Consider the following 27,999-nt stretch of genomic DNA (forward strand, 5'->3'; position numbering starts at 1 on the left):
TGTTGCTTTAAAAACAAATAAAAATAAAAGAATCATCATCACGATGAGGACTGAATGTAATATTTTAATTCATTTGGAAACTTCAGACAGAAGATTAAAATCATTTCTACATTTCTGTTTCACACAAACTGAAACACGTTACAAAGTGTTTAAAGGCACAAACAGACATCAGGCCACGAGGCGTTCAGGTTCAGCTCCGTCAGTCGTTAATCACAGCTTCTTACATTTAGAGTCACATTCACACCAGATCCAGATCCAACCTTTCTGTGTTTACTCATGTTTACTCCCGTTTACTCGTGTTTACTCTCGTTTACTGTGTTTACTCTCGTTTACTCTGTGTTTACTTTGTTTACTCCCGTTTACTGTGTTTACTCATGTTTACCCTCGTTTACTCGTGTTTACTCTCGTTTACTGTGTTTACTCATGTTTACTCTCGTTTACTGTGTTTACTCTCGTTTACTCTGTGTTTACTTTGTTTACTCCCGTTTACTGTGTTTACTCATGTTTACCCTCGTTTACTCGTGTTTACTCCCGTTTACTGTGTTTACTCATGTTTACTCTCGTTTACTCGTGTTTACTCTCGTTTACTGTGTTTACTCCCGTTTACTCTCGTTTACTCTGTGTTTACTTTGTTTACTCCCGTTTACTGTGTTTACTCATGTTTACTCTCGTTTACTCGTGTTTACTCTGTGTTTACTTTGTTTACTCTGTGTTTACTCTCGTTTACTCGTGTTTACTCTCGTTTACTGTGTTTACTCTCGTTTACCGTGTTTACTCTCGTTTACTGTGTTTACTTTGTTTACTCCCGTTTACTGTGTTTACTCATGTTTACTCCCGTTTACTGTGTTTACTCATGTTTACTCTCGTTTACTCTGTGTTTACTCTGTGTTTACATTCCCTGGTGACTCGGCCTTTACTCTGCATCTTCCCGTTTTCTCCCTTGGTCTCTTTTAGCTGCTCCTCTGTTTTCTCTGTTTATTTCCTGTTTACTCTGAACACAGTTACTCACTTTATTCCCAATTTACCGCCTTTACTCTGTCGAATCAGCCTTTACGGTTTATCCCCGTTTTATCTGTTTTCTCTGTTTATTCTCTGTTTAAACTGATTTCTAACGGCCGACCCTGCCGGATCAGTGGAGAATACAGCTCGACTCTGAGAGAGCGAGAGAGAGAGAGAGAGAGCGAAAGAGAGAGAGCGAGAGAGAGAGAGAGAGAGAGAGAGAGAGAAGAGAGAGAGAGAGAGAGCGAGAGAGAGAGAAACATCACGTCCCGCTGCTAAACACAGATATGGACTTAAAAAGATGCTAACACTGAGCTGAGTGAGTCATTTAGCTGGTAAATGGAACATTTTGTCTGGTTGATAATCTAAAACAGTTTGTTAGCAGAATGAAGAACATTCAGTCAGTTTCACAGTCATGATTATAGTTTTCTGTATTGGAGTGGATCTGCCTGGAGTGGATCATAAACACACACACACACACACACACACACTGAGACACACACACACACACACACAGACACAGACACAGACACAGACACAGACACACAGACACACACACACACAGACACACAGAGACACAGACACACAGACACAGACACACACACACAGCTCCTGTCTCACAGCTTGGACTTGGACTGGAAGAAAGTCATGACGGCGTTGAAACACTCTTCTGACTGCCAGCGCTCCACCAGACGATCCACCTCGGCATCGTTCACCGCGTACAGACGATCCTTCTCCAGAGACCGGATCAGCTGTTTGGAGAAAGACAGGGACTGACAGACAGACAGGTAGAGAGACAGACAGGCAGAGAGAGACAAAACAAAGTATTATTGACTTAATTTGTTATTTTCTGTTTCTGATTCATTTCTGTTTCATGACTCAGTTTACTGTGTGTGTCTCTGTGTGTGTGTGTGTGTGTGTGTGTGTGTGTGTGTGTGTGTGTGTGTCTGTGTGTATGTGAGTGAGTGTGTGTCTCTGTGTGTGTCTGTGTGTCTGTGTGTCTCTGTGTGTGTGTGTGTGTGTGTATGTCTGTGTGTGTGTGTGTGTGTGTGTGTCTGTGTGTGTGTCTGTGTGTGTGTGTGTGTGTCTGTGTGTGTGTGTGTGTGTGTGTGTGTGTCTGTGTGTGTGTGTGTGTGTCTGTGTGTGTGTGTGTGTGTGTGTGTGTGTATGTCTGTGTGTGTGTGTCTGTGTGTGTGTCTGTGTGTGTGTGTGTGTGTGTGTGTCTGTGTGTCTGTGTGTGTGTGTGTGTCTCTGTGTGTGTGTGTGTGTCTCTGTGTGTGTGTGTGTGTGTGTGTGTGTGTGTCTCTCTGTGTGTCTGTGTGTGTCTCTGTGTGTGTGTGTGTGTGTGTGTGTGTGTGTCTCTGTGTGTGTGTGTGTGTCTCTCTGTGTGTGTCTCTCTCTGTGTGTGTGTGTGTGTGTGTGTCTGTGTGTGTGTGTGTGTGTGTGTCTGTGTGTGTGTGTGTGTGTGTGTGTCTCTGTGTGTGTGTGTGTGTCTCTGTGTGTGTGTGTGTGTCTCTCTGTGTGTGTCTCTCTCTGTGTGTGTGTGTGTGTGTGTGTGTGTCTCTGTGTGTGTGTGTGTCTCTGTGTGTGTGTGTGTGTGTGTGTGTCTCACGTTGCGGGGCAGCGTGGCGTACTCCTTCAGTCGTCTCCAAACCTCCGACTGGAAGCTGCTGTCAGGGAAAACCTCCGAGACCAGACCCAGGGCACACGCCTCCACCGCCGTTAGCTTCCTGTTGAACAGCAGCATCTCAGTGGCCTGGGGGGGGGGGGGGTTAAATATTTAACAGTTAAATAAAATAAAAAACAGTACAAACAACGCTAACACCTAAAAGCTGTAAAGAAAAGCGTTTTAAAAAAGGACCAAACAATAAAAATAGGTTTTTAAAAACCAACAAACTCATACATAAATTGTTGTTTAAAAAATTGATTTGAAAAAGTTATAAAATACAGTAAAAAAAAAACTAAATAAAAAACATAAATATCTATAAAAACTTCCCAATAAATAACATCCATTGATTTATAACTCTGATTGAACCAGAAAACCATCGTTTTAACAGTGTTGTTGTGTTCTCAGTGGGGGGCGTGGCCTAATGGGGTGTGGTCTCAGTGGGCGTGGTCTAATGGGGGTGTGGTCTAATGGGGCGTGGCCTCAGAATAAATTCCTGCTAATTCCCATGGAGAGTTGAAATTGAATTTTGCCCCCCTCCAGATGACAGAGTAGCGTGGAGAACAATGACATAGTGGGTTATTAAGCTACAAACTAGCTGAACAAGAAAACTAACACAAGTCTAACTGCCGATCCTCAGTGGACGAGCCTAGTGAGGCGTTTTCTGTCTGAATCAGAATCAGAAATACTTTATTTATCCCCGTTGCTGCTGTGTAAGAGTAGAAAGAAGATCTTCTGTAAACAGATGCAGGTCAAAAGTAAAAATATACATATATTTACATAAAAACCAACAGAACAGATCCTGTTTCTGCTCCGCTGAACCGGACGCTCCTGTTTGCTCTGTAACTGTCATATTTACAATGACCTGACACCAGGAATCTCACAAAGTGACTCACTTCTATGTCGTGTGTCTGTGTGTGTGTGTGTGTGTGTGTATTCTTGTACTTCATACATGGTGAGGACCAGAACATGTTTTTAACCAGCAAAGTGAGGACATTTCGGCCGGTCCTCACTTCTTTAAAGGCTTTTTTTGAGAGTTCAGACTTTGTTTTAAGGGTTAAAGGTCACAATCAGGTTCATGTTAGGGTTACCATGGTTACCTTAGGGTGAGGGGCTCGGGAACAAGGTTGTTATAGTTAACGAAAAGGAAACGAAATAACAAAAACTAGAACTGAAAAAACATTTTCGTTAACTAAAATAAAAACGAGTGTTTAAAAAACAAAAGAGACAATTAACTGAAACTGTATTTTGTGGTTACAGAACTAACTAAAACTAACTGAAATTATAGTGAAAATGTCCTTCGTTCTCGTCTTTGTCAACTTTTTTCATAATCTAATGAAAACTAAACTGAAACTAAAGCATTTAAAAAAAAATAAATAAATAAACTAAAACTAGCAAACTCACTCTAAAAACTCATTAAAACTCACTGGATTTGAAAACAAAAATTCACAACAAAATTAACACTAAAACTAATTAAAAGAAATTCTAAACTATTATAACCTTGCAAGGGAATTCACTGTTACAATGAGGGTCCTCACAAAGATAGACGTACAAGAATGTGTGTGTGTGTGTACCTTGGCGTTGCCCATTATTCTGGGGAATGTGTATGAGGAGCAGCCTTCAGCGCTCTGACCCAGCTGGGTGAACGGAGTGTGGAAGGTGGCCTGCAGAGAGTCACAGTTAGTCAGATTCACATACCTTATTGATACCTCATTGATACCTTATTGATACCTGTTGTTACACCTGAGAGACAATGTTTCTGTTCATCATCATCACTGAGAAAAAAAAAACATTCTGGTCTCTAGTTAAAGTCTTCTAAAGACAATCTGCTGTTAGTGTGTCAATAATAAATAATATCTCATTCAGAAGGAAACAGGAGATGGAGCAGGTGTGGTTTGATTGACAGGTGGCTGTCATCAGCATAGAAGCAGAACAACGCGTATCCACGGCAACGTGTTTCCACTTCATCACCGTTTGTTTCAACATTTGGTTCATTTGAAAATGTTTTGTTCAGCGTTCAGTCGGACTGAAAGACTCCAAGGAGTCTCTGCTCACTTTCTCTGCTGAAACATGGAAAAATGACACAAAATGACTAAAAACAGAAAAAAGACACAAAAAGACAAAGAAATGACACAAAAGAAAAATGATCAAAAAAAGACACAAAAAGACAAATAAAAGACACAAAATTACCAAGAAAAGAAAAATAAGACACAAAAAGAAAAATAAATGACACAACAGACACAAAAAGACTAAAACAAAGACACAAAATTACCCAAAAAGACACAAAATGATTTAAAAAAGGCACAAAATTACCAAAACAAGACACAAAATGACAAAAAAGACTCAAATTTGGCAAAAAAATCCCACAAAATTGCCAAAAGACACAAAATGATTAAAAAAAAGACACAAAATTACCCAAAAAACACACAAAATTACAAAAAAGGCACAAAAAGACTCAAATTTGGCAAATAAAAGACACAAAAAGACAAATAAATGACAAAAACACAAAATGACCAAGAAAAGAAAAAAAGACACAAAAAGAAAAATAAATGACACAACAGACACAAAAAGACTAAAAAAAGACACAAAATTACCAAAAAACACACAAAATGATTAAAAAATACACAAAATGATTTAAAAAAGGCACAAAATTACCAAAAAAAAGACACAAAATGACAAAAAAGGCAAAAAAGACTCAAATTTGGCAAAAAAATCCCACAAAATTACCAAAAAAGACACAAAATGATAAAAAAAAAAGACACAAAATGACAAAAAAGGCAAAAAAGACTCAAATTTGGCAAAAAAATCCCACAAAATTACCAAAAAAGGCACAAAATGATAAAAAAAAAAGACACAAAATTACAAAAAAGGCACAAAAAGACTCAAATTTGGCAAATAAAAGAAAACAAAATGATGCAGAATATGATTAAATATGTCATGTAATTAATGACGCTGTGTTCCAATAAACTCCTGATGATATAACTGCAGCTTCATACCTCCGTGTGTGTGTATGTGTGTGTGTGTGTGTGTGTACCCTGTCTGTAGCGTAGACCAGGTCGAACAGTGCCAGCACCGACACGGAGATGCCCACCGCCGGCCCGTTGACCACGGCGACCAGCGGCTTGGGGAAGTCGATGTAGGCCTTCACATATTGTCTGGAGAGAGAAGATCAGAGAAACATCTGCTTTATAGCATCTTCAACACATCCTTTAACACATTTTTTTTAATTATTAAAGAAGATTAAAGATACTAAAAGAAAAAGACAAAAAATTAACCAAACAAAAAATATGTAAAAATACATTTAAAAAAAGACAAAAAATTACCAAAAAGTCTCAAAAGAGCAACAGCCATAAAGTAAAAAGTGACCAAATAGACACAAAATCACTAAAAAGGACATCAAATTAACAAATAAGACACAAAGACACAAAATCACACACAAAAAAAGACTCAAATTTAGACAAATTAACAAATACGCAAAATTATTAAAAAGGACACCAATTTATCAAACAAAAGACAAAGATACACAAAAAAAGACACAAAAAGACACAAAATCCCCTCGTCCTCTAACGTCCCCTCCTCCTCTAACGTCTCCTCCTCCTCTAACGTCTCCTCCTCCTCTAACGTCTCCTCTACTAACGTCTCCTCCTCCTCTAACGTCTCCTCCTCTAACGTCTCCTCCTCCTCTAACGTCTCCTCCTCCTCTAATGTCTCCTCCTCCTCCAACGTCTCCTCTACTAACGTCTCCTCCTCCTCCAACGTCTCCTCTACTAACGTCTCCTCCTCCTCCAACGTCTCCTCTACTAACGTCTCCTCCTCCTCCAACGTCTCCTCCTCCTCTAACGTCCCCTCCTCCTCCAACGTCTCCTCTACTAACGTCTCCTCCTCCTCCAACGTCTCCTCTACTAACGTCTCCTCCTCCTCCAACGTCTCCTCTACTAACGTCTCCTCCTCCTCCAACGTCTCCTCTACTAACGTCTCCTCCTCCTCTAACGTCTCCTCCTCCTCTAACGTCTCCTCTACTAACGTCTCCTCCTCCTCTAACGTCTCCTCCTCTAACGTCTCCTCCTCCTCTAACGTCTCCTCCTCCAACGTCTCCTCCTCCTCTAATGTCTCCTCCTCCTCCAACGTCTCCTCTACTAACGTCTCCTCCTCCTCCAACGTCTCCTCTACTAACGTCTCCTCCTCCTCCAACGTCTCCTCTACTAACGTCTCCTCCTCCTCCAACGTCTCCTCCTCCTCTAACGTCTCCTCCTCCTCCAACGTCTCCTCCTCCTCTAACGTCTCCTCGACCTCTAACGTCTCCTCCTCCTCCAACGTCTCCTCTACTAACGTCTCCTCCTCCTCCAACGTCTCCTCCTCTAACGTCTCCTCCTCCTCCAACGTCTCCTCCTCTAACGTCTCCTCCTCTAACGTCTCCTCCTCATCTAACGTCTCCTCCTCCTCCAACGTCTCCTCCTCTAACGTCTCCTCCTCCTCCAACGTCTCCTCCTCTAACGTCTCCTCCTCATCTAACGTCTCCTCCTCCTCCAACGTCTCCTCCTCTAACGTCCCCTCCTCCTCCAACGTCTCCTCCTCTAACGTCTCCTCCTCATCTAACGTCTCCTCCTCCTCCAACGTCTCCTCCTCTAACGTCTCCTCCTCCTCTAACGTCTCCTCCTCCTCTAACGTCTCCTCCTCCTCCAACGTCTCCTCTACTAACGTCTCCTCCTCCTCCAACGTCTCCTCTACTAACGTCTCCTCCTCCTCCAACGTCTCCTCCTCTAACGTCTCCTCCTCCTCCAACGTCTCCTCTACTAACGTCTCCTCCTCCTCCAACGTCTCCTCCTCCTCCAACGTCTCCTCTACTAACGTCTCCTCCTCCTCCAACGTCTCCTCTACTAACGTCCCCTCCTCCTCCAACGTCTCCTCTACTAACGTCTCCTCCTCCTCCAACGTCTCCTCTACTAACGTCTCCTCCTCCTCCAACGTCTCCTCCTCTAACGTCTCCTCCTCCTCCAACGTCTCCTCCTCCTCCAACGTCTCCTCTACTAACGTCCCCTCCTCCTCCAACGTCTCCTCTACTAACGTCTCCTCCTCCTCCAACGTCTCCTCCTCCTCCAACGTCTCCTCCTCCTCCAACGTCTCCTCCTCCTCTAACGTCTCCTCCTCCAACGTCTCCTCCTCCTCCAACGTCTCCTCCTCCTCTAACGTCTCCTCCTCCTCTAACGTCCCCTCGTCCTCCAACGTCCCCTCCTCCTCTAACGTCTCCTCGTCCTCTAACGTCTCCTCGTCCTCTAACATCCCCTCCTACTCCAACGTCTCCTCCTCCTCTAACGTCTCCTCCTCCTCTAACATCCCCTCGTCCTCCAACGTCCCCTCGTCCTCCAACGTCCCCTCGTCCTCCAACGTCTCCTCCTCCTCTAACGTCTCCTCCTCCTCTAACGTCTACTCCTCCTATAACGTCTCCTCCTCCTATAACGTCTCCTCCTCCTATAACGTCTCCTCCTCCTCTAACGTATCCTCCTCCTCTAACATCCCCTCGTCCTCCAACGTCTCCTCCTCTAACGTCCCCTCGTCCTCCAACGTCTCCTCCTCTAACGTCCCCTCGTCCTCCAACGTCTCCTCCTCTAACGTCTCCTCCTCCTCTAACGTCCCCTCCTCCTCTAACGTCTCCTCGTCCTCTAACATCCCCTCCTCCTCCAACGTCTCCTCCTCCTCTAACGTCTCCTCCTCCTCTAACATCCCCTCGTCCTCTAACGTCCCCTCCTCCTCTAACGTCTCCTCGTCCTCTAACATCCCCTCCTCCTCCAACGTCTCCTCCTCCTCTAACGTCTCCTCCTCCTCCACCGTCTCCTCCTCCAACGTCTCCTCCTCCTCCAACGTCTCCTCCTCTAATGTCTCCTCCTCCTCTAACGTCTCCTCCTCCTCCAACGTCTCCTCCTCCTCCAACGTCTCCTCCTCCTCCAACGTCTCCTCCTCCTCCAACGTCTACTCCTCCTCTAACGTCTCCTCCTCCTCTAACGTCCCCTCGTCCTCCAACGTCCCCTCCTCCTCTAACGTCTCCTCGTCCTCTAACGTCTCCTCCTCCTCTAACGTCTACTCCTCCTCTAACGTCTCCTCCTCCTATAACGTCTCCTCCTCCTATAACGTCTCCTCCTCCTCTAACGTCTCCTCCTCCTCTAACGTCCCCTCGTCCTCCAACGTCTCCTCCTCCTCTAACATCCCCTCGTCCTCCAACGTCTCCTCCTCCTCTAACATCCCCTCGTCCTCCAACGTCTCCTCCTCTAACGTCCCCTCGTCCTCCAACGTCTCCTCCTCTAACGTCTCCTCCTCCTCTAACATCCCCTCATCCTCCAACGTCTCCTCCTCTAACATCCCCTCGTCCTCCAACGTCTCCTCCTCTAACATCCCCTCGTCCTCCAACGTCTCCTCCTCTAACATCCCCTCGTCCTCCAACGTCTCCTCCTCTAATGTCTCCTCCTCCTCTAACGTCCCCTCCTCCTCCAACGTCTCCTCGTCCTCCAACGTCTCCTCGTCCTCCAACGTCTCCTCCTCCTCCAACGTCTCCTCCTCCTCTAACGTCTCCTCGACCTCTAACGTCTCCTCCTCCTCCAACGTCTCCTCCTCCTCTAACGTCTACTCCTCCTATAACGTCTCCTCCTCCTCTAACGTCTCCTCCTCCTCTAACGTCCCCTCGTCCTCCAACGTCTCCTCCTCTAACGTCCCCTCGTCCTCCAACGTCTCCTCCTCCTCTAACGTCTCCTCCTCCTCTAACGTCCCCTTGTCCTCCAACGTCTCCTCCTCTAACGTCCCCTCCTCCTCCAACGTCTCCTCCTCCAACGTCTCCTCCTCCAACGTCTCCTCCTCCAACGTCTCCTCCTCTTCTAACATCCCCTCGTCCTCCAACATCTCCTCCTCTAACGTCTCCTCCTCCTCTAACATCCCCTCGTCCTCCAACGTCTCCTCCTCTAACGTCCCCTCGTCCTCCAACGTCTCCTCCTCTAACGTCTCCTCCTCCTCCAACATCCCCTCATCCTCCAACGTCTCCTCCTCTAACATCCCCTCGTCCTCCAACATCTCCTCCTCTAACGTCTCCTCCTCCTCTAACATCCCCTCGTCCTCCAACGTCTCCTCCTCTAACGTCCCCTCGTCCTCCAACGTCTCCTCCTCTAACATCCCCTCGTCCTCCAACGTCTCCTCCTCTAACGTCTCCTCCTCCTCTAACGTCCCCTCCTCCTCCAACGTCCCCTCCTCCTCCAACGTCTCCTCCTCCTCCAACGTCTCCTCTTCCTCTAACGTCTCCTCCTCCTCTAACGTCTCCTCCTCCTCTAACGTCCCCTCCTCCTCTAACGTCCCCTCCTCCTCTAACGTCTCCTCCTCCTCTAACGTCCCCTCCTCCTCTAACGTCTCCTCCTCCTCTAACGTCCCCTCCTCCTCTAACGTCCCCTCCTCCTCCAACGTCTCCTCCTCCTCCAACGTCTCCTCCTCCTCTAATGTCCCCTCCTCCTCTAACGTCTCCTCCTCCTCTAACGTCTCCTCCTCCTCTAACATCCCCTCATCCTCCAACATCTCCTCCTCTAACATCCCCTCGTCCTCCAACGTCTCCTCCTCTAACATCCCCTCATCCTCCAACGTCTCCTCCTCTAACGTCTCCTCCTCCTCTAACGTCCCCTCCTCCTCCAACGTCTCCTCCTCCTCCAACGTCTCCTCCTCCTCCAACGTCTCCTCCTCCTCTAACGTCTCCTCCTCCTCTAATGTCCCCTCCTCCTCTAACGTCTCCTCCTCCTCTAACGTCCCCTCCTCCTCTAACGTCTCCTCCTCTAACGTCTCCTCCTCCTCTAACTCACCGGAGCATGTCTCCTCCGTGTTTGGCGGCGTCCTCCAGCCGTCCCTCTGGGATCCTGGTGAAGTTGGACAGGTCGTTCCCGCTGCAGTAGAAATCTCCAGCACCTGAGGAGAAGAGCAGAACGTTCCTTCAACCCTCCAAAGATCCACCGTTTACCATAGGAAGAAACTATAGACGTTATCATCAGAGTCTGAACTTTCCCACGGTCCTTGAACGCATCATCAGTCACAAAAAGTGACTGTAACTTGTGTTAAATGTTGATAGACAGAGAGCAGAGAGGAGAGGACAGGAGAGGCTGTTTACACAGAGCTGAGAGGAGAGGACAGGAGAGGCTGTTTACACAGAGCTGAGAGGAGAGGACAGGAGAGGCTGTTTACACAGAGCAGAGAGGAGAGGACAGGAGAGGCTGTTTACACAGAGCTGAGAGGAGAGGACAGGAGAGGCTGTTTACACAGAGCTGAGAGGAGAGGACAGGAGAGGCTGTTTACACAGAGCAGAGAGAGGACACAAAATTACCCCAAAAAAGACACAAAATTGCCCCAAAAAAGTCTCAAATACAGCAAACAAAGACACCAAATTACCAAACAAGACTTATAGATGATATATAGATTTTATATATAAAAAACCCTGAAACATATTTATTTTTTCAGTGATATGATCATTAAATATGCCACCAGACAGTCAAAGCTTTTAATTTAAGTTCATTCAGAGTTTCTTCACTTGTACTAAAACTGTTAATGTCTGCAGCAGCCAGGACACAGTGTGTGTGTGTGTGTGTGTGTGTGTGTGTGTGTGTGTGTGTGTGTACCTGTAAACACAGTGAGGGCAGAGTCGTCTTTAGCTGCCTGCTCCAGAGCCGCAAGAATCTCACTGTACATCTAAAAGAAAGAGAGAAACATTATCAAACATTAAGAATAATAATAAATAGATTGAGAGGAACATTAACAATAATAATAAATAGATTGAGAGGAACATTAACAATAATAATAAATAGATTGAGAGGAACATTAAGAAGAAGAATAAATAGATTGAGAGGAACATTAACAATAATAATAAATAGATTGAGAGGAACATTAACAATAATGATAATAAATAGATTGAGAGGAACATTAAGAAGAAGAATAAATAGATTGAGAGGAACATTAACAATAATAATAAATAGATTGAGAGGAACATTAACAACTAGAAAATTTCTAAAGAAATTTTGATTTTGTGCTTGCCTCTGGACCATCATTCTCGTGGCTCAAATCAGCAGTCAAACAGGGACTCTGTCCTGAGTTCACAGACACCTCATACAAGTCTGTAGGACAAACGGTTCATTAGTTATGAAAGGGGGCGTGGCTAATCAAAAAGGGCGGGACTTTATGAAACATTGTTATGTATAAGTGGTCAGTGATGAACCATCATCATGCTTGGCAAGTTTGAGGAAGATTGGACAATGTATGGTGAAGTTATAAGGTCTCATGTTTTATGAAGTCTGTTCACTTAGAGTAAACTGACAGTTATCAGTTAGAATGTCTGTGTTGGAGGAGGGAGGGGGGAGGGGGGAGGCTTTGGTAGCTAAGCAACCAGGTGGCCAGGTGGAGTCGACCAATCAGAGCAGAGCAATCAACTGAAATTAACTGATGATGGAGACAGTTCCGTCACAGTGAGCAGCCAGAGGTCGACCAACTGAAAATTCTGGCCTCGAACAGAAAGCATTTTTGGCAAAACCATAATACCTATCATTGATCTGACTTCACTTTGAGCGTCCTGAGTTCTTCCTGAACATCTACATATGTTTTTTTTAAGAAAGATGAAAAAATAGCTTTGTTAGAGCGATTTAAAAAAACTGTTAAATTTTTTGGGGGGAGAAATCTTCCTGCATTTTTAATATGGGAGCCAATGAGGCAGTTGGTGCGTTTTGTTTGTGCATCTGTGCATCCTGCGCCCAAACTATGACTCTGACAGCTTTACCAGAGGATTGTGAGTGAGAGGACACATTTTCCTACGTTTCTATGTATAAATTATTTCTGTAGAGTGAAATTTGCGGCCTGGAGCGCAGTTTTCAAATTTATTTTTTGACAAATCGTTCTCTCCCTCTACACTCTGTTTGATGACATCACCACTCTAGACTCTCCATAGGGTTACATTGGGGGGATTTTTTGACGTGTTTTTTCCCAATAATTTGAAAACCGTTTGTCGAAACCCTTAGAAAAGTCATAGCACACTTGTCATGGGCGAGCCGGTCGATTTGCTACCTTTTTTGTGTATGTGCGACAAAAACTCTGGGAGGAGTAGTCGACCGAAAAACAACACGGAAGAAACGGAAGAATAATAATAACTAGAAACAAAATTCCAGGGAAATTTTGGAGTGCCACGGGACTACTGCCGGATGATTCTCGTGGTTTAAATCAGCAGTTAAACAGGGACTCTGTCCTGAGTTCACAAACACCTCATACAAGTCTGTAGGACAAACGGTTCACTAGTTAGTAAAAAGGGGCGTGGCTACTAAAAGGGGCGTGGCTACTCAAAAGGGGCAGGGTAATAAACCACCAGTTAAACAGGGACTCTGTCCTGAGTACACAGACACCTCATACAAGTCTGTAGGACAAACGGTTCACTAGTTAGTAAAAAGGGGCGTGGCTAATAAAAGGGGCGTGGCTACCCAAAAGGGGCGGGGTAATCAACCACCAGTTAAACAGGGAGTCTGTCCTGAGTACATAGACACCTCATACAAGTCTGTAGGACAAACGGTTCACTAGTTAGTAAAAAGGGGCGTGGCTACTCAAAGGGGGCGTGGCTTCAATCACCAGTCAAACAGGTACTCTGTCCTGAGTTCACAGACACCTCATACAGGTCTCTAGGACAAACGGTTCATTAGTTAGTAAAAGGGGGCGTGGCTAGTCAAAGGGGGCGTGGCTAGTCAAAAGGGGCGGGGTTATCAATCACCAGTTAAACAGGGACTCTATGCTGAGTAATCTGACACCTTATACAAGTTTCTAGGACAAACGGTTCATTAGTTATGAAAGGGGGCGTGGCTAATCAAAAAGGGCGGGAATTTATGAAATACTGTTATGTAGACAATCAGTGATGAGCCATCATCATGTATGACAAGTTTGAGGCAGATTGGACAATGTATGGTCAAGTTAAAAGAGTTAACTGTTTTCAGTTAAAATGTCTGTGTTGGAGGAGGGGAGGGGGGGGGGGGGGGGCTTTGGTAGCTAAGCAACCACGTGGCCAGGTGGAGTCGACCAATCAGAGCAGAGCACTCAACAGAAACTAACTGTCACTGACAATGCTTTGCTAAAGTGAGCAGCCAGAGGTGGACAAACTGAAAATTCTGGCCTCGAACAGAAAGCATTTTCGGCAAAACCATAACACCTATCACTAATCTGACTTCACTTTGAGCGTCCTGAGTTCTTCCTGAACGTCTACATATATTTTTTTTTTAAGAAAAATGAAAAAATAGCTTTGTTAGAGCGATTTAAAAAACCTCTTACATCTGATTTTTTCAAAAATCCTCACGTGTTTTTAATATGGGACTCAATGGGGCAGTTGATGTGTTTTGGTGGCACTTCTCTGTGTCCTGCGCCCAAACTATAACTCTGACAGGTTTACAAGAGGATTGTGAGTGAGACCACAAATTTTCCTCCGTTTCTATGTATAAATTATTTCTGTAGAGTGAAATTTGCGGCCTGGAGCGCAGTTTTCAAATTTATTTTGTGACAACTCCTTCTCTGCCTCTACACTCTGCTTGATGACATCACCAGTCTAGATTCTGAACATTCCGCGCAATACACACACATGGGAAAATCGCCGTCCCCATTAGTTTGGAAAAATGGAAATGTTTTCGCACTTCGTGCGAAAACTATACGTTCAATCGCTTTGAAATTTCACAGGACTAGAGTTAAATTCAGGCCCTACAACTTTCTAAATCGGTTCGGAATTTTACGAGCAACGGTTTGCGAATGGTGAGGCCCCAAAGTTTGCGCAATGCGTTCCGGATGGGCCGAAAAGTGCACGTTTGTGCACGTTGTGCGTAAACGTGCACGCCGATCGCTAATAAAAGTCATTCCACACGATTCCCGATTAGGGCGCAACTTTTGACGTTTTTACTTTTTGCGATTTCTCAAAGCTGTGGGACTAGTTACGCGCCAAAGTTTTTACGGAAGAATAATCTATAATATATAATAACTAGAAACAAAATTCCAGGGAAATTTTGGAGTGCCACGGGACTACTGCCGGATGATTATCGTGGTTTAAATCAGCAGTTAAACAGGGACTCTGTCCTGAGTTCACAGACACCTCATACAAGTCTGTAGGACAAACGGTTCACTAGTTAGTAAAAAGGGGCGTGGCTACTCAAAGGGGGCGTGGCTTCAATCACCAGTCAAACAGGGCTCTGTCCTGAGTCCACAGACACCTCATACAAGTCTGTAGGACAAACGGTTCACTAGTTAGTAAAAAGGGGCGTGGCTACTCAAAGGGGGCGTGGCTTCAATCACCAGTCAAACAGGGACTCTGTCCTGAGTTCACAGACACCTCATACAAGTCTGTAGGACAAACGGTTCACTAGTTAGTAAAAGGGGCGTGGCTTATCAAAAGGGGCGGGGTTATCAATCAACAGTTAGACAGGGACGCCATGCTGAGTAATCTGACACCTCATACAAATTTCTAGGACAAACGGTTCATTAGTTAAGAAAGGGGGCGTGGCTAATCAAAAAGGGCGGGAATTTATGAAATATTGTCATGTAGACAATCAGTGATGAGCCATCATCATGTATGACAAGTTTGAGGCAGATTGGACAATGTATGGTCAAGTTAAAAGAGTTAACTGTTTTCAGTTAAAATGTCTGTGTTGGAGGAGGGGAGAGGGAGGGGGGGAGCTTTGGTAGCTAAGCAACCACGTGGCCAGGTGGAGTCGACCAATCAGAGCAGAGCAATCAACTGAAATTAACTGTCACTGACAATGCTTTGCTAAAGTGAGCAGCCAGAGGTGGACAAACTGAAAATTCTGGCCTCGAACAGAAAGCATTTTCGGCAAAACCATAATACCTATCACTGATCCGACTTCACTTTGAGCGTCCTGAGTTCTTCCTGAACGTCTACATATATTTTTTTTTAAGAAAAATGAAAAAATAGCTTTGTTAGAGCGATCTAAAAAAACGGTAAAATCTGATTATTTCAAAAATCCTCGTGTGTTTTTAATATGGGACTCAATGGGGCAGTTGTTGCGTTTTGGTGGCACTTCTCTGTGTCCTGCGCCCAAACTAAAACTCTGACAGCTTTACCAGAGGATTGTGAGTGAGAAGACAAATTTTCCTCCGTTTCTATGTATAAATTATTACTGTAGAGTGAAATTTGCGGCCTGGAGCGCAGTTTTCAAATTTATTTTTTGACAATTCCTTCTCTCCCTCTACACTCTGAGCGATGACATCACACACTCTGACACGAACATTCCGTGCAATACACACCCATTATAATCTCAGAATTTCTCCAAAAATGATCATGGTCATTGAACAGGGATTGATAAAAAACTATATGACCTATCGAAACGCAAAGTAATGCACCAATACACAAGACTTGTGTCTACTGTTTAAAGTTTAAATGGAGTCTCTAGGTGAAATTATGCCGGAGAAGTAGACGTCTGAAAATCTTCAATTAATGTTCTTTTTTGCTCATTTTCTTTCGGCCGTCCCATTCATTTCAATGCAAAATTTTGGGCAGTTTTACGTCGCGAAAAATTCATATTCCGTAGAGAAAAGTAATAGCACACCGATCCCGATCAAACCGCACGTTTTGATATATAATTTGTCCTGCAACAGTCCAGAACAAGTCCTGATGTAGAGGAACATTAACAATAATAATAAATAGATGTAGAGGAACATTAACAATAATAACTAGAAAATTCCTAAAGAAATTTTGATTGTGTGCTTGCCTCTGGACCGTGACTCTCGTGGCTTATCAAAAGGGGCACGGATTAAACAGGGACTTTCTGCTGAGTGCACTCACACCTCATACAAGTCTCTAGGACAAACGGTTCACTAGTTAGTAAAATGGGCGTGGCTTATCAAAAGGGGCGGGGTTATCAATCACCAGTTAAACAGGGACTCTATGCTGAGTAATCTGACATCTTATACAAGTTTCTAGGACAAACGGTTCATTCGTTAGTAAAAGGGGGCGTGGCTAATAAAAAGGGCGGGAATTTATGAATTATTGTTATGTAGAACTGAAAAGTGATGAACCATCATCATGCATGACAAGTTTGAGGCAGATTGGACAATGTATGGTCAAGTTATAAGGTCTCGTGTTTTATGAAGAAAGCCATGTCTGTTTACTTAGAGTAAACTGACAGTTATCAGTTAGAATGTCTGTGTTGGAGGAGGGGGGGGGGCTTTGGTAGCTAAGCAACCACGTGGCCAGGTGGAGTCGACCAATCAGAGCAGAGCAATCAACTGAAATTAACTGACGATGGAGACAGTTCCGTCAAAGTGAGCAGACAGAGGTCGACAAACTTGAAATTCTGGCCTCGAACAGAAAGCATTTTTGGCAAAACCATAATACCTATCATTGATCCGACTTTACTTTGAGCGTCCTGAGTTCTTCCTGAACATCTACATGTGTTTTTTTTTTTAAGAAAAATGAAAAAATAGCTTTGTTAGAGCAATTTTAAAAAACTGTTAAATATTTTTTTTGAGAAATCTTCCTTCATTTTTAATATGGGAGCCGATGCGTGCGTTTTGTTTGAGCATCTGTGCGTCCTGCACCCAAACTATAACTCTGACAGCTTTACCAGAGGATTGTGAGTGAGAGGACAAATTTTCCTACGTTTCTATGTATAAATTATTTCTGTAGAGTGAAATTTGCGGCCTGCAGCGCAGTTTTCAAATTTATTTTTTGACAATTCTTTCTCTCCCTCTACACTCTGTTTGATGACTTCTCCACTCTAGACTCTCCATAGGGTTACATTGGGGGGATTTTTTGACATGTTTTTTCCCAATAATTTGAAAACCGTTTGTCGAAACCCTTATAAAAGTCATAGCACACTTGTCATGGGCGAGCCGGTCGATTTGATACCTTTTTTGTGTATGTGCGACCAAAACTCTGGGAGGAGTAGTCGACCGAAAAATGACACGGAAGAAACGGAATAATAATAATAAAAAGAAGTAGAAATAAGCCCGGTGAAGAGTAGTTAGTGTGCTTTTGCAAGCAAGCACACAAAATAATAATAAAATAGTCCCGGTGAATAGTAGTTAGTGTGCTTTTGCAAGCAAGCACACAAAATAAGCCCGAGGAATAACAATTAGTGTGCTTTTGCAAGCAAGCACACAAAATAAGCCCGGTGAATAGTAGTTAGTGTGCTTTTGCAAGCACACAAAATAAAAATAGTCCCGGTGAATAGTAGTTAGTGTGCTTTTGCAAGCAAGCACACAAAATAAATAGATGTAGAGGAACATTAACAATAATAATAAATAGATTTAGAGGCTGTGTTTGTTGTGTTTAGTGTGTAAAGAAGCACACACACCTCGGTGGTGATGGCGTTTTTCTTGGCCGGTCGGTTCAGTGTGATGGTGGTGATGTTATCCTCCGTGGTGACCAACAGACCCTCGTACGCCGCCGAGCTCCCAGCAGGCTGAGCGGCAACCTGGGCCGAGCTCCCGCCCTCTGCCGCCACCAGCGAGCCAATCAGGTCGCAGTACTGCTGCCTGGCTTCGTCCTGACAGACACAGAGACGCTCACATTGTTTACAGCGTTTACATCGTCACGGGATGAAAAAATAACCTGTGAGACTGTCGGGATTAAACCTTAAAGCCAATCACAGGCCACCATTCATCCACATGATCCCACACTGATTAAAATCATTTATTGTACCAGAAATAACTTTAATATTCTCAAAAATAGTCATAAATTCACCAGGAAAAAAAAAAAATTTGCTGAGATTAAAGTCATAAAATCGCAAAAAAATAACTTTAATATTGTCAAAAATAAAGTCATAAATTCAACAAAAAGAACATAAATATTCTCCAAATAAAGTCATAAATTCACCAGAAATAACTTAAATATTCTCAAAAATAAAGTCATAAATTTACCAAATATAACTTAAATATTGTCAAAAATAAAGTCATAAATTCACCAAAATATATATATCTATATTCTCAAAAAATAGTCATAAATTCAAGACAAATAACTTGAATATTCTCTGAGATTAAAGTCGTAAAATCACAAAAAATAACTTGAACATTCTCAAAAATAAAGTCATAGATTTACCAAAAATAACTAAAATATTCTCAAAAATAAAGTCATAAATTCACCAAAAATAACTTGAATATTCTCAAAAATAAAGTCATAAATTTATGAGAAAAAAAAAAGAATATTCTGAGATTAAAGTCATAAATTTACGAGAAATAAATTGAATGTTCTGTGGGATGAAAGTCGTAAACTCAGCAGAAATAATTTGAATTTTCTCAAAATTAAAGTCATAAATTTATGAGAAATAACTTGAATATTAATAATAGATGAGAGTGACAGTTGAAGGAGCCAGGAGGTGAATAATTATATATATATATATATATATATTAATAATAATAATAGTTGTACCTGAGTTATGGAGCCGAGGGATTTCCAGGCGTCCCACTTGACCTTGTTGACGAAGTCCAGCATGCCTGGTTTGGGGCTGCTGCAGGGACCCTGAGTGGCCTGCAGGGGGAGCACAACAACAAACACATCAACAACATTAATAATAACAAATAAACAGACAAATAAATGAATAAATAAACAACATGCTGGAGAAAGATACTGAGACAAGAACACGATTCATCAGGTAAACTTCAGCTACACAGAAACAGTCAGTCAGTCAGTTTGTTAATCAGTCAGTCAGTTAGTTAGTTAGTTAGTTAGTTAGTTAGTTAGTCAGTCAGTCAGTTTGTTAATCAGTCAGTCAGTCAGTCAGTTAGTTAGTTACTCAGTCAGTCAGTCAGTCAGTCAGTTAGTTAGTTACTCAGTCAGTCAGTCAGTTAGTTAGTTAGTTACTCAGTCAGTCAGTCAGTCAGTCAGTTAGTTAGTTAGTTACTCAGTCAGTCAGTCAGTCAGTCAGTCAGTTAGTTAGTTAGTTACTCAGTCAGTCAGTCAGTTAGTTAGTTAGTTACTCAGTCAGTCAGTCAGTCAGTCAGTTAGTTAGTTAGTTACTCAGTCAGTCAGTCAGTCAGTTAGTTAGTTAGTTACTCAGTCAGTCAGTCAGTCAGTCAGTCAGTTAGTTAGTTAGTTAGTTAGTTAGTTAGTTACTCAGTTAGTTAGTTAGTCAGTCAGTCAGTCAGTTAGTTAATCAGTTAGCCAGTTACAGGGTTTTCCCTGCCATTATACGGCTTAGGCGCAGCGCCCAAGCATTTTTGCCTCCCGCCTAAGAGAAAAAATAGTACGGACATTTCACCTTCTGTTTAAAAAAAAAAAACCGTGCGCCGCTGTGAAATTTCACATGATCATTAATATCAATGCACCACTAATGATACTCACACTGTGTGAGCACAACAACACACAAAGTTATTTTCCACTTGTTTTGAGTCATCAACGAGCGCATCAAATCCTGTCTGACCCTCTTAGGACATCAACGTAAAAGGGAGCGTTCAAGCTTGTTCACGGTCTATATAGCGAGTAGTAGGGCCACGGTCTATATAGCGAGTAGTAGGGCCACGGTCTATATAGCGAGTAGTCGGGCCACGGTCTATATAGCGAGTAGTAGGGCCACGGTCTATATAGCGAGTAGTAGGGCCACGGTCTATATAGCGAGTAGTAGGGCCACGGTCTATATAGCGAGTAGTAGGGCCACGGTCTATATAGCGAGTAGTAGGGCCACGGTCTATATAGCGAGTAGTAGGGCCACGGTCTATATAGCGAGTAGTAGGGCCACGGTCTATATAGCGAGTAGTCGGGCCACGGTCTATATAGCGAGTAGTCGGGCCACGGTCTATATAGCGAGTAGTCGGGCCACGGTCTATATAGCGAGTAGTAGGGCCACGGTCTATATAGCGAGTAGTAGGGCCACGGTCTATATAGCGAGTAGTAGGGCCACGGTCTATATAGCGAGTAGTAGGGCCACGGTCTATATAGCGAGTAGTAGGGCCACGGTCTATATAGCGAGTAGTAGGGCCACGGTCTATATAGCGAGTAGTAGGGCCACGGTCTATATAGCGAGTAGTAGGGCCACGGCCTATATAGCGAGTAGTAGGGCCACGGTCTATATAGCGAGTAGTAGGGCCACGGTCTATATAGCGAGTAGTAGGGCCACGGTCTATATAGCGAGTAGTAGGGCCACGGCCTATATAGCGAGTAGTAGGGCCACGGTCTATATAGCGAGTAGTAGGGCCACGGTCTATATAGCGAGTAGTAGGGCCACGGCCTATATAGCGAGTAGTAGGGCCACGGCCTATATAGCGAGTAGTAGGGCCACGGCCTATATAGCGAGTAGTAGGGCCACGGTCTATATAGCGAGTAGTCGGGCCACGGTCTATATAGCGAGTAGTAGGGCCACGGCCTATATAGCGAGTAGTAGGGCCACGGCCTATATAGCGAGTAGTAGGGCCACGGCCTATATAGCGAGTAGTCGGGCCACGGTCTATATAGCGAGTAGTAGGGCCACGGTCTATATAGCGAGTAGTAGGGCCACGGTCTATATAGCGAGTAGTAGGGCCACGGTCTATATAGCGAGTAGTAGGGCCACGGTCTATATAGCGAGTAGTAGGGCCACGGCCTATATAGCGAGTAGTAGGGCCACGGTCTATATAGCGAGTAGTAGGGCCACGGCCTATATAGCGAGTAGTAGGGCCACGGTCTATATAGCGAGTAGTAGGGCCACGGTCTATATAGCGAGTAGTAGGGCCACGGTCTATATAGCGAGTAGTAGGGCCACGGTCTATATAGCGAGTAGTAGGGCCACGGTCTATATAGCGAGTAGTAGGGCCACGGTCTATATAGCGAGTAGTAGGGCCACGGTCTATATAGCGAGTAGTCGGGCCACGGTCTATATAGCGAGTAGTAGGGCCACGGTCTATATAGCGAGTAGTAGGGCCACAGTCTATATAGCGAGTAGTAGGGCCACGGTCTATATAGCGAGTAGTAGGGCCACGGTCTATATAGCGAGTAGTAGGGCCACGGCCTATATAGCGAGTAGTAGGGCCACGGTCTATATAGCGAGTAGTAGGGCCACGGTCTATATAGCGAGTAGTAGGGCCACGGTCTATATAGCGAGTAGTCGGGCCACGGCCTATATAGCGAGTAGTCGGGCCACGGTCTATATAGCGAGTAGTAGGGCCACGGTCTATATAGCGAGTAGTAGGGCCACGGTCTATATAGCGAGTAGTAGGGCCACGGTCTATATAGCGAGTAGTAGGGCCACGGCCTATATAGCGAGTAGTCGGGCCACGGTCTATATAGCGAGTAGTAGGGCCACGGTCTATATAGCGAGTAGTAGGGCCACGGTCTATATAGCGAGTAGTAGGGCCACGGTCTATATAGCGAGTAGTAGGGCCACGGCCTATATAGCGAGTAGTAGGGCCACGGCCGATATAGCGAGTAGTAGGGCCACGGTCTATATAGCGAGTAGTAGGGCCACGGTCTATATAGCGAGTAGTAGGGCCACGGTCTATATAGCGAGTAGTAGGGCCACGGTCTATATAGCGAGTAGTAGGGCCACGGTCTATATAGCGAGTAGTAGGGCCACGGTCTATATAGCGAGTAGTAGGGCCACGGTCTATATAGCGAGTAGTAGGGCCACGGCCTATATAGCGAGTAGTAGGGCCACGGCCGATATAGCGAGTAGTAGGGCCACGGTCTATATAGCGAGTAGTAGGGCCACGGTCTATATAGCGAGTAGTAGGGCCACGGTCTATATAGCGAGTAGTCGGGCCACGGTCTATATAGCGAGTAGTCGGGCCACGGTCTATATAGCGAGTAGTCGGGCCACGGTCTATATAGCGAGTAGTAGGGCCACGGTCTATATAGCGAGTAGTAGGGCCACGGTCTATATAGCGAGTAGTAGGGCCACGGTCTATATAGCGAGTAGTAGGGCCACGGTCTATATAGCGAGTAGTAGGGCCACGGTCTATATAGCGAGTAGTAGGGCCACGGTCTATATAGCGAGTAGTAGGGCCACGGTCTATATAGCGAGTAGTAGGGCCACGGCCTATATAGCGAGTAGTAGGGCCACGGTCTATATAGCGAGTAGTAGGGCCACGGTCTATATAGCGAGTAGTAGGGCCACGGTCTATATAGCGAGTAGTAGGGCCACGGCCTATATAGCGAGTAGTAGGGCCACGGTCTATATAGCGAGTAGTAGGGCCACGGTCTATATAGCGAGTAGTAGGGCCACGGCCTATATAGCGAGTAGTAGGGCCACGGCCTATATAGCGAGTAGTAGGGCCACGGCCTATATAGCGAGTAGTAGGGCCACGGTCTATATAGCGAGTAGTCGGGCCACGGTCTATATAGCGAGTAGTAGGGCCACGGCCTATATAGCGAGTAGTAGGGCCACGGCCTATATAGCGAGTAGTAGGGCCACGGCCTATATAGCGAGTAGTCGGGCCACGGTCTATATAGCGAGTAGTAGGGCCACGGTCTATATAGCGAGTAGTAGGGCCACGGTCTATATAGCGAGTAGTAGGGCCACGGTCTATATAGCGAGTAGTAGGGCCACGGTCTATATAGCGAGTAGTAGGGCCACGGCCTATATAGCGAGTAGTAGGGCCACGGTCTATATAGCGAGTAGTAGGGCCACGGCCTATATAGCGAGTAGTAGGGCCACGGTCTATATAGCGAGTAGTAGGGCCACGGTCTATATAGCGAGTAGTAGGGCCACGGTCTATATAGCGAGTAGTAGGGCCACGGTCTATATAGCGAGTAGTAGGGCCACGGTCTATATAGCGAGTAGTAGGGCCACGGTCTATATAGCGAGTAGTAGGGCCACGGTCTATATAGCGAGTAGTCGGGCCACGGTCTATATAGCGAGTAGTAGGGCCACGGTCTATATAGCGAGTAGTAGGGCCACAGTCTATATAGCGAGTAGTAGGGCCACGGTCTATATAGCGAGTAGTAGGGCCACGGTCTATATAGCGAGTAGTAGGGCCACGGCCTATATAGCGAGTAGTAGGGCCACGGTCTATATAGCGAGTAGTAGGGCCACGGTCTATATAGCGAGTAGTAGGGCCACGGTCTATATAGCGAGTAGTCGGGCCACGGCCTATATAGCGAGTAGTCGGGCCACGGTCTATATAGCGAGTAGTAGGGCCACGGTCTATATAGCGAGTAGTAGGGCCACGGTCTATATAGCGAGTAGTAGGGCCACGGTCTATATAGCGAGTAGTAGGGCCACGGCCTATATAGCGAGTAGTCGGGCCACGGTCTATATAGCGAGTAGTAGGGCCACGGTCTATATAGCGAGTAGTAGGGCCACGGTCTATATAGCGAGTAGTAGGGCCACGGTCTATATAGCGAGTAGTAGGGCCACGGCCTATATAGCGAGTAGTAGGGCCACGGCCGATATAGCGAGTAGTAGGGCCACGGTCTATATAGCGAGTAGTAGGGCCACGGTCTATATAGCGAGTAGTAGGGCCACGGTCTATATAGCGAGTAGTAGGGCCACGGTCTATATAGCGAGTAGTAGGGCCACGGCCTATATAGCGAGTAGTAGGGCCACGGCCTATATAGCGAGTAGTAGGGCCACGGTCTATATAGCGAGTAGTAGGGCCACGGCCTATATAGCGAGTAGTAGGGCCACGGTCTATATAGCGAGTAGTAGGGCCACGGTCTATATAGCGAGTAGTAGGGCCACGGCCTATATAGCGAGTAGTAGGGCCACGGCCTCGCTCCGTGTCTCACCGTCTGCGTGTGTGCGCGCGCTGAACTAAATCCAATCAACCTGTCCGGGCGGTAGGGTCATAGATATATATATATGTATATATATATATATATATATATATATATATATATATATATATATATATATATGCCCTGTTCGGCTGCAGGCGCAGCCAACCATTTTCGTGTCGTGAACTATCAACACATGGCTCATTAGAATATGCAAATGAGCCATGTGTTGATTCGCCACAACGCGCTCACGCAAAGTTGCTACCAAAGCAGCAAAGGCAAAGCAGCTATGGAGAGACATGCTAGCACTGACAAGCATCGGGCTAATCGGAGTACAACTCTGCTTAAAACCGGATCATACCAAACAAATATCTGCTTGCTTGTCCGCAAAGTGTCCTCCTTTCTGATGTGAAGGAAATGGCCCCCCTACCGGGCGGTCAGAGGTCACAATACACTGTTGCATATGCCGTTCGTTAGCCGCGAGCTAACATTAGCTTACAGTTAAAGTTGTTTTAATCACACTAAATTGTGACTTAGTGTTTTGAATAACTTCCTGTCGCTAAACACATGCCGCTTTCAAAAGAAGAGCGCAGTATGTTAACATAATTGACCACAGAATTTACAAAAAGACTGTCAAAATAAGATGCCTTAAATAAAATATACAAGAACCCTTATTCTCCTTTAAAATAAATCTTAAAATAGGCATTGATTAAGTTTAGTGTATTTGATGGAATAGTGGAATTAGATCTGTGGGAGGCCACCAAATTTGGGCTTTTTATGGAAAAAAACACTGGCTGAGTGGAAAGCATGTTGACAGCAATTAAAAATGACACAGTATTGGATAACAAAGATTTTATAATACGGGATCTCCCGACTGTGAAAAATGTTATGTGAGGTGTTTGCTCTCATTTAGCCCCCCGCCAGCCAGGAACTTCTGCCATGGAGAAGTTTGTTCGGCGGTTCTACAGGAACAATTCAGCCAGAAGAATTAAATGTTCAAAAGGGGGCTGTGAATTGTGCAAATAAAGTGTAAATTACAACTAAAGCAAATTGAATCTGTTTTTCAGTTACCTATAGTAATGATAGTGGTCAAAATTATGTGAAATTGCACAGTTTTTGGTAAAAAAAAAAGCTTTTAAAAAAAAATGTAAGGCCGAGGAACGCTAACCCTGCTGCTTCAGCTGCCCACCCCCCTAAGACCTCTAAAAACCCGGGGAAAAGCCTGAGAACGTGGAACGTGTGAAGAGTGTGTGGAACCTGTGGAACCTGTGGAACCTGTGGAACTGGTCCCACCTGTTTGAACAGAGCGTAGATCTTCAGTTTGACCTCGTTACCCGGATCTTTCTGCAGCGATGACAGTTTGTTCTTGGCCTGTTCAAACTGCTCCACGGTCGCACCTACACACACACACACACACACACACACACACACACACACACCAATACGATCAATATAATAATGAATAATAATGATCAGTAGACAGGGAGTCAGCATGTTGCCTAGTTGAAACATGTTACTCACCCATCAGTGGAGCGGCAGCGCTGTGGAACCTCAGACTGGGGACGGAGGAGAACCTGACGGAGGAGAACCTGACGGAGGAGAACCTGACGGAGGAGAACCTGACGGAGGAGAACCTGACGGAGGAGAACCTGACGGAGCTGCTGACACAAAGACAGATCTGTCAACTTCCTCCTCACTAAAAACATTCCATCTAGCTTTATTTTAGGATCAGCTGAAGAAGGAACAAGCCGTCACCAAAAGAAAAGACACTAAAAACTGTTTAAAAAAATGGTCAGCGTTTTAACTTTCCGACAAAATTAACCAAAACAAAGCTTAAAATCATGACATTTCTGTCAGAGTTATTATTACTACCTGAATGTTTGCAGTTATACATCTCTTTAATATTTGTACTTTATTTAATCATTTGCCTATTTTTTCATAATTATTTTTACTTTATTTGTTTATTTCAAGTTTGTTTTTCTGCAGTTTTATATTTCTTATAATTACTTTAACTTTAGGTATGTACTTTTTCAGGTCTGCCTGCAGCCGTTATTTTACTTTACTAGTTTACTTTAGTTCCACAGCACAGACAGACAGACAGACCACTCCCACTGACAACATGTGACTCATTATATTTAATATAAATTATATTATTTCTTCTATTTTATTGACACTATGTACGCAATGTATATTTTTATAAATATTACTTTTGCTTTCTTGATTATTTAACTATTTATTTTCCTAAATATAAATGATATATATATATATATATATATATAATTCATGCTCTTTAGTGATTCATTTTCAGACCATTTTGTGTTTTTTATAATCACTTTTACTTTAATTAGGTTTTGCTGAGATGGTTCAGAAACTTGCTTTTATTATTACGTTTACCTTTTATTTTTGTTCTTATCTTTTTCCTTATTTTTTATATTTTTTTTTACTTTAGCTTTCTAATTACTTTGACTTAATTTATGTGTTATTTTTTATTTTATTTGCCTGCAGTTCAATATATATTTTTATGCCTTTTTCTTATTGGTTTATGTGCAGTTTGTGCTTTATTTATTACTCTTGCTGTTGATTTTAATTGTTTGTTTTTATTTGTAACTGCATTTTCACTGTGTTTTACTGTAAAGCGCTCAATAAACAAAAAAAATTATTATTATTATTATTATTATTATTATTATTATTATTATTAATACTCCTCCTACAGTGTTGTATTTGTTTAATATTATTACTTTTACATTTTATTTGCCTTCAGTGTACATAAAAGGTTTATTTCTTCCAATAAATTAATTTCCTTTTCTTTTTTCTATTTAAGATACACAAATAAAAATATGGGTGTTTTAGTAACTCGTTATTTTTTCTATTATAAAATTGATTTGATTGAACTTCACAAAAAATGTATTTAAAAAATGATTCATTGTTTTTAAATTTAACGTCCTAATTACTTTTATAGATTATTTTTTCTATTTGTCTGCAGTTACACGACACTCACTATATTTTTTAAATACTTTTTATTATTTTTACTTTATTTATGCATTTTTTTCTGATTAGTTTACGTGCATTATGTATTACTCCTCCTACAGTTATGTATTTTTAATATTTTTTTTATGTCTCTTCCTGTCAGTGAGTCTTCACCTGCAGCTCTGAGAATCTGGAGCAAAGTTCACCGCTAGCACAGCTAACAGTAGCTGCTCTGGTTCAGGTCGACATAATGTTTATTCACTTTATTTACAGTATTTTAGTTTGTCATAACTACCTTTTTGAACCTCTACCTGCAGCTCTACCTGTAACATTTCCCTCTTGCAGCCAGGCTGACTGATGCTACCGTGTTAGCTTAGCCTCGGGGAGCTAACTGAGCTAAGTGCTAACCTGGTATTTAACCTGTCAATCAGCTGCCACTCAGCGCTGATATAAACACAGTTTGGAGTTAAAGTTAGCCGCTTCGGCACCACGACAACAACAGGGACATTATTTCTCACCTTCTTAGTGTGACAAGGCGCCAGGGAGCGGACAGTTTCAGGGCGATGCCGGCCATTTAAACGCCGAGTCCGCAGTCCGAAGTTCGAAGAGTTAACTAGCTTAGCCACCTAGCTGCTAACGGCAGCTACTGTATGAAGTGTTTACACTCCTTACTCCCGCCCACTTTGCTCGATTCTGGTCTCTCATT

At 43.9% G+C, this 27,999-nt stretch overlaps 1 protein-coding gene across 2 annotated transcripts; it reads right to left on the bottom strand.

The window, feature by feature from the left end:
- Positions 1-44: 44 nt before the first annotated feature.
- eci2 (enoyl-CoA delta isomerase 2) lies at positions 45-27,996 on the bottom strand. Of its 2 annotated transcripts, none has more exons than XM_059326944.1 (11): positions 27,812-27,996; positions 25,848-25,987; positions 25,620-25,723; positions 19,071-19,169; positions 17,998-18,189; positions 11,299-11,368; positions 10,492-10,594; positions 5,700-5,820; positions 4,240-4,329; positions 2,612-2,755; positions 45-1,772 (listed from the first exon to the last, which is right to left on the bottom strand). In XM_059326944.1, the coding sequence occupies exons 1-11, from the start codon at positions 27,865-27,867 to the stop codon at positions 1,617-1,619; spliced, it is 1,275 nt and encodes a 424-aa protein (XP_059182927.1). In that variant the 5' UTR covers positions 27,868-27,996; the 3' UTR covers positions 45-1,616. The 2 variants fall into 2 exon arrangements, with proteins under 2 accessions (XP_059182927.1, XP_059182928.1); XM_059326945.1 differs by having other exon boundaries at positions 25,848-25,984; positions 27,812-27,995.
- Between the last annotated feature and the right edge of the window lie 3 nt (positions 27,997-27,999).

This window comes from Centropristis striata, chromosome 23, assembly GCF_030273125.1.
Source record: "Centropristis striata isolate RG_2023a ecotype Rhode Island chromosome 23, C.striata_1.0, whole genome shotgun sequence".
Classification (NCBI taxonomy): domain Eukaryota; kingdom Metazoa; phylum Chordata; class Actinopteri; order Perciformes; family Serranidae; genus Centropristis; species Centropristis striata.

What these genes read in the sequence shown, in the direction of transcription:
- eci2 (XM_059326944.1), bottom strand. Translation starts at nt 27,867, where the DNA reads ATGGCCGGCATCGCCCTGAAACTGTCCGCTCCCTGGCGCCTTGTCACA. An exon ending in CGCCTTGTCACACTAAGAAG is followed by an intron (nt 25,988 to 27,811) that starts GTGAGAAATAAT and finishes TCTTTGTGTCAG; the next exon opens with CAGCTCCGTCAGGTTCTCCT. An exon ending in GAATAATGGGCAACGCCAAG is followed by an intron (nt 2,756 to 4,239) that starts GTACACACACAC and finishes CCCCCCCCCCAG; the next exon opens with GCCACTGAGATGCTGCTGTT.